Here is a 6,536-nt window from a genome sequence, read left to right on the forward strand (position 1 = left end):
AAACTTAAATCTAATCTAAAATAAATTGATCTTTCTACATAGAATTCAGTCAATAAAATGCTTTCTTAAATTCAATTTTATCGAAATTTCGATTTTCTTATTTGATTGACTTTTCTCATTTGAATTGAGTCAAAAAGTTGCTTATCTAAATTAAATTTATGCTAATAACTCTATCAGAAATTGGTAATTCATATTCAGTTAAACAAAATCATATTTTACAAATTTAGTTGATTTAACTTAATCAAAAAGTGACCTTTTATAGTTTATTCGGATCAAAACTAATATGTCCGAGTTAAGTGCTTTTTCTTGGTTTAATTAGTTCAAATCATATTTCCAAAATTTAGAAATTAGAAAATGATGTTTCCTGTATACGTAAAAAACGGAATGTGATTGAGAAAATTAAGATTACAAAATGGTGCAGAAGGGATTTGATTAATAAATACGACAAGGAATGAAAATTTATTATCTCTGGATAAATAATTTAACCACTTTTAAAAATTCAAATATTGTCAAACGATATCAAATTGTAGATATAATTTGGAATAGATATATAGAAGTCTCGAACTGCTAATGTTCTATGTAAAGTTTTAAATATTTATCTACCATAACATAACTAATCAATAAAATAATCCAATCACAAGTTAAAAAAACGTTTTACCTTTAGTTGATACTGAACTATTACGGAAAATGGTTGTTTATACCTTATCTTATCATCTACATAAAATACGACAAGATCTGATTTAGTTGAGTTTGAGGGCAAGCATCGGGTGTTGTATATATAATAATTTTATCTCATGCTAAATATTCAATCTGGCGTATGTTAATGTTTACAATGAAGGTAATAAATACTTTTGGTGGGACGATTTAACGATGAAATTAAGTTTGTGGTTTCTTATTTTATGGTAAGTTATTCGTTTCGTTTAAATTCAATATTAATACTTATTTCCACTATTTTTTTATACCCACTTCTTGAAACCCCTCTCGTAAATTTCAAAACTTATCATTTTCATGACTTGTTTTTTGCACATTTAATCTGTATTTATTCCACCATTACCACCCAACTGAAAATGTTTGCAACAATTTCCCACAATATTAGATTACAAAGTGGTTAGGGATAAAGTTACGAAAAGGATTTTTACCGACCAACGATCCCTTCAAAGTTTTTTACAATTTTGTTACATGTCTTTGAAAATATTGATTGTAGAGGAAAAAAGTTATTTTGACTTTTTAGTTAGCCTATTCTTTTAGCTTTTAGACCCAAAAGAACTTACCTATAGTCAAATTAGCTAACGTAACCTAACGTAACCCAACGTAACCTAACGTAACCTAACGTAACATAACGTAACCTAGCGTAACCTAACGTAACCCAACGTAACCCAACGTAACCTAACGTAACCTAACGTAACCTAATCTAACGTAATCTATCCTAACATAATCTAACCTAACCCAATATCCTCCAAGTTTGTAAGCGAGCCATAGCAAGAGTTATCCACCCTCCCTCTTGCCGGCGTGCTGCACCAGAACTCTGTTCTCCACGATCAATATTTTTGCAAATATTAAGTGGGGCCAACGGAGCTTTGTGAAAATTCTTTCTAGAGACAAGCTATTGCAAAAAATTCTGCAAAATCGAAGGGATTGTCTTTTCGGAACTACACCTGTGGCTCGTATCAATTTAGTGTGCTTAAGGAAACTAACAGTTTTGAATAGAGACGTGGGGCTAGTGTAACCAATGAAAAAATTGATCGAACCATAATAGTCTGAGCTGTTCAAACTCATTCTAGAAAAACATATACGATCTAGACCATTGAAAGTAACCAGGCTACTTCCTAGACATATAACCGCCCGAAAATTGTGGGCACAGAAGTCAGAGAGTGGATTTTAATTCAGAATTTGGATGGGACATTAATGATCAAATTTTTCGCAAAAGAAGTTGTTCCATACCAAAGAGGAAAGGTGGCATGTTGACATGATTAGTTGTTTATAGTTATTCGACTTTAGGAAGCCCAAATGTGACGTAGCTATCTGTAAATGCAATAATGCATAAAATTGGATTATAACCATGAACTTGTCCAACTGAGAGATATGTTTGTTTTTTATTATATTTATTGCACGATAAGAAACATTATCTCTTTCCTCATGAGCTGATTATTTTTATCATTGATTAATTCACAAATGATCAATTATTCTTAAAAAGATAATTTTGTGAAGACCTCTTAAGTTTCTGATGTAAATATTGGACTTGTTCTTGATTTCCACAATAAGATAACAATTAAAAAACCACGAAAAATGAGTAAACAATGATGAATATTATTATTGATTTCCTCTCCAAAGTTTATATCAGAATTTTATCCAAGAAAACAATTATTCTTCCCATACATGGTTATGAAACGGCTCAAAAATTCGGCTTTATTTCTGTGAAACACTCGATGGAAACATCTCCACGCTGTTTTTGTTCCATTGTGAGCAATCGCGGCACCTATTTTGCGCCCAGATCCCTCATGGCCAAATTTTTGAGTTAATATGCTTGTCTTCGCAGGTCGTGCGACTTCGCTTAAACTCTGCTACACACTATTTTACTCCTGATAAAGGAGAAGCAGTCTTACCCAGAGTAGAATCTAGTTCAGCTTTTATATTGGTTAGGCTAAGGTCTTTCAAACAAAAGTATTGTATCACAAAACAATGACCAATTTTTTCCATGTTTACAAATTCACTGAAAACGTACACTATTGATTGATGCCAAATAACATAGCGTCTTCAAACTTGAGACATATGCTTTATAGATTGTTTACTTTTTAATATAGTGGTATTTGTCAAGCAACAATCGCCATCTGTAGGTCAGACCAGGTACTTCGGGACCATCCTCATATATCTAAGCTAGATAAGCTTTAGCCATCCATTGAATTAGCGCAATGAGAAATAACGAAAATTTAATTGTCCATAGGAGATTGTGATATTCGTTAAATTTTTGCGAACAATATATTCACTCACCTTCTTCAAATGAAAAGTCTGTTATAAATATAGAATAGTGATCACATATTTTTTAATTTTTGATGCAATATATTCAGTCAACTCATCTAATAACAGTTTCTTCCAATCGATAAAAACCCGAGCTGCAATATACGGGTTTGAATTGAGAATTGGTATTGACTAAAATTTTCTGCTTCACATTGAATTATATATAAATTTTGCCACTACCAATTCATTAAAAAGGAAAAACTCGTATTGTTGCTACGTAATATGGTGTAGTTTGATGTTGGTAATGTTATCATTGATATTTTTAGTGATGAATGTTTGAGAAATCATGTGCTTATTCTATTAGCTTAAAATAAGGTTTTAAGACCACCAAAATCACACAAACCAAAATATTTCGATAGTATTACATATTTAGTCATTAATTTATAACTTTTTTCGTTTCTATGAATGTGAGTCATTTCTAAAAATTATCTTCATTTGAATTAGATTCTGTCTCAAGAATATTCGAATTTTCATAATTGAATGTATTTTTTTGAATTAGAAAAATTATGACGATTTATCAATAAAAACATGTAAAAAGATCTAATAAATAAAAATTTATTTATTTTCAGAGTTATCCATTGACCTGTGTTACAAGAGAACGTTGTGGATCCAAAAAATGTCTGTAGAAAAAGAGAATTTCAATGTTAATTCGGTGAATGCTAAATCAATGCACCACCGTCACAGCTTACAACACAATCGTTTTGAAGAAGCGCAAAGTAACTTTCGACATACTCAATCATACCGGTATGACCAAGAAGGAAAGAAAAAATTAAAAAAAGCAATAGTGCTTTCACCAGTTATATTAGAATCGTCAGAGAATGAGAGTGAAAATAAATCTTCTGTGAAAAAACCTATTCAAAAACCTGAAAAAAAAGTAGAACAATTTATTTTAGAAAATGAGAAAAGAAGTAGTAGATCTTCGAAAAAAAGTGATAAATCTATTTATACGTTTGATAACGCTGCTTTTGAAGGAAATTTAGATAAGAGAAGTATTTCTAGTAGAGCAGGATCTTCTAGGCAACCTAGCGTTCAAAGTTTAGAGTACGTATGTAAATTATATTGAAATAATTATTTCGGCTTCTATTATATAAATATATAATATATATAAAATGTTTTCTCTTTTCCGCAGAATTTGCTTTTGGATCTCTGTTAATTCAATTCGATACTTTTCACATAAAATTATGAACAGCTCCGACTGCATCATAAACAGTATTTTATAAATCATTATGATTTTGAAGTTATTGATGAAATTAAATTAAAGTATTTCTTTTATTAGCAGTTGAAACCTAATGAACGTAAATTATTACCATTATCATATTTTTTTTAATTACTGTTCTTAAATTATGCTATTTTCCACTATATTCTAGTTTTTCATGCTAAGAAACCATTTAAGATAGCAATACTACGGGGACTCAACAATAACCAGAATAGCTACTACTACTTTGATTTTATTTTAATTCATATTTCATAATGCCAATTTTAACTGAACAGTATGCTGCTGTGAAATGTTGAAAATAGGTTAAGAAGATTACGTTACGTGGAAAACTCAAGTGTACATGTAGTTTGCACGTTTTAAAACTAGCTGGATGTCGATTGATGACAAACCTGGTGTGGATGCCCATCAACTGTCTAAATTAACGAAAATGAGGATTATCTTGAGCTCTCTCTGAACAAAGAAGATTTGCTTTTGATACCAAGAGCGTGGTTTATGCAGAGTTGTTCCTCCAGGTCAGAACATCAAACATTTTATTTGAAAGTTTGTGTCAAAGAAGATCCGATTTGTGGCAAACAAAAAGCTAGGAAGAAATTATTTGCCATTGCTACGAATGAGTACAAAAAATTTGGAACAGTCGAAGTACAAATGGGTTGAATGTATTATTTGTGATGGATAATATTTTGAATTTAAATATTTTTTTCAAAATATTTCTGTTTATTTTTGGGTCCCCTTTGCTAGTAATAAAAACACTAAACAAAAATATTTTTTCAGGGTCGTCCGTGAGCAATATTGTTGTTGTGCTAAAAGGACGCAGTGTGAGAGAAAACTGTTAGTTACAGTGATTGTATTATGTGTAGTGATAATAGTATTAACTGTTGTTTTAGCTATAGTAGCTGCTGACAGACAGGATAATTTTAAGAATTTATTAATCAACCTCACCTCGTAGAATTTGCAATATAATATATTTTTATGAGACGTATACTGATTTTCTTTATTAAACTACATTTCAAAACTTAGATTCTCTTATGGAAAATAGAGAAAAATCTGCGTATATGAAATGTGTCCGTCGAAATAAGGGTAGGCCGCAATAGGTTCAGGGTAAATTTTAAAGGAAGATACTTCTACTTCACAGCTAAATAGGCTGTGATTAAGCATTTGTTCATATGATTACGCAGCGCAAGACAAGAAATTTTATGTTTAGAATGCATTGTTGACGAAATTATGGAAAGCGTGTTTTAATATGACCTTTCTAATTTGCTCGTTTAAATCAAATATCAATTTTACATCAATCTCTGTTTTTAAAAACATCGTTCATCTAGACATAATACAAATTTTCAATAATGAAAATGTTGATGAATATTTGTCTGCAGAAGTCGAATTTATTTATTTGTATCTTCGTCTAAAACATTTGACCAGCCTCATCTGGGCATGTTCTCAAACCACATTCCAGTATCTAGATATTTTTCAGTTAATAAAGACTTAAATACACGTTTCTGTTTATTCTAGTCACTCATGAAGACTACTACTGTAAAAATTATAGCGAAATAAAACTTCAGAGCATTTGGAAGCAAGCTGATATGAAAACAGTCCAATATCAGAAGCACCAAAAAATTGATTTAATGGTTTAACGAGTTTCAAAATGATCGCTCATCTCATATTGACAGACTGCCGAGAAAAGTTGTGCGAGATAATTGGAGACATTTGTAGAAAATCTTGTGAATGATTTCCTGCTTGAAAAAGGTGTTGGCGTGATGATTGTCGCGTTTTCTCAATCGGAATAATAAGCGCAACCATGAGACAATTTCAGGGCAGTGCTTATCGCTGTTGTTGAAGAATAACGGCACTATTTGATGAAGAAATGAGTACTCTTTCATCAAGACAACAAACCCGGCTGAATCCTCTACTCTCGCTACGTTCAAATTGTCTCCAACTGGACTAGGAACCATTACCCTATTCACTGTACCATCCAAATGGTCTCTTCCGATTTCTTCTTGTTTCGAAACCAACAAGTTACTAACCGGGCAAAAAAGTTCAATGAAAGGTTATCTTCACGGAAGACTAGTCTGCAAATCTGCAAAACAATTTCATACAGAAAAAGAAGGTTTTATTGGTAATGGATACAAAAAGTTTGTAGAATAAATCCACTCTAATCATTAGTTAGATAGTAATAACTTTATAAGAGCAAATCTGAATTTATATTTCTTACTTATCTCCTTTCTATTACTTATTTTTTATATTTTTCGTATTACTCTTCAATTGTAAAGTATAAAGTTAATTGGAAGATACAGAAAGTTAGAATGAGGAT

At 31.1% G+C, this 6,536-nt stretch overlaps 1 protein-coding gene across 1 annotated transcript; it reads left to right on the forward strand.

Moving 5' to 3' along the window:
• Positions 1-662: 662 nt before the first annotated feature.
• Positions 663-5,210, forward strand: LOC130441939 (uncharacterized). Its single transcript, XM_056775847.1, has 3 exons — positions 663-902; positions 3,585-4,056; positions 5,003-5,210. The coding sequence occupies exons 2-3, from the start codon at positions 3,632-3,634 to the stop codon at positions 5,175-5,177; spliced, it is 600 nt and encodes a 199-aa protein (XP_056631825.1). The 5' UTR covers positions 663-902; positions 3,585-3,631; the 3' UTR covers positions 5,178-5,210.
• The last annotated feature ends 1,326 nt before the right edge of the window (positions 5,211-6,536 follow it).

The sequence above is a fragment of the Diorhabda sublineata genome, chromosome 3 (assembly GCF_026230105.1).
Source record: "Diorhabda sublineata isolate icDioSubl1.1 chromosome 3, icDioSubl1.1, whole genome shotgun sequence".
Lineage (NCBI taxonomy): Eukaryota > Metazoa > Arthropoda > Insecta > Coleoptera > Chrysomelidae > Diorhabda > Diorhabda sublineata.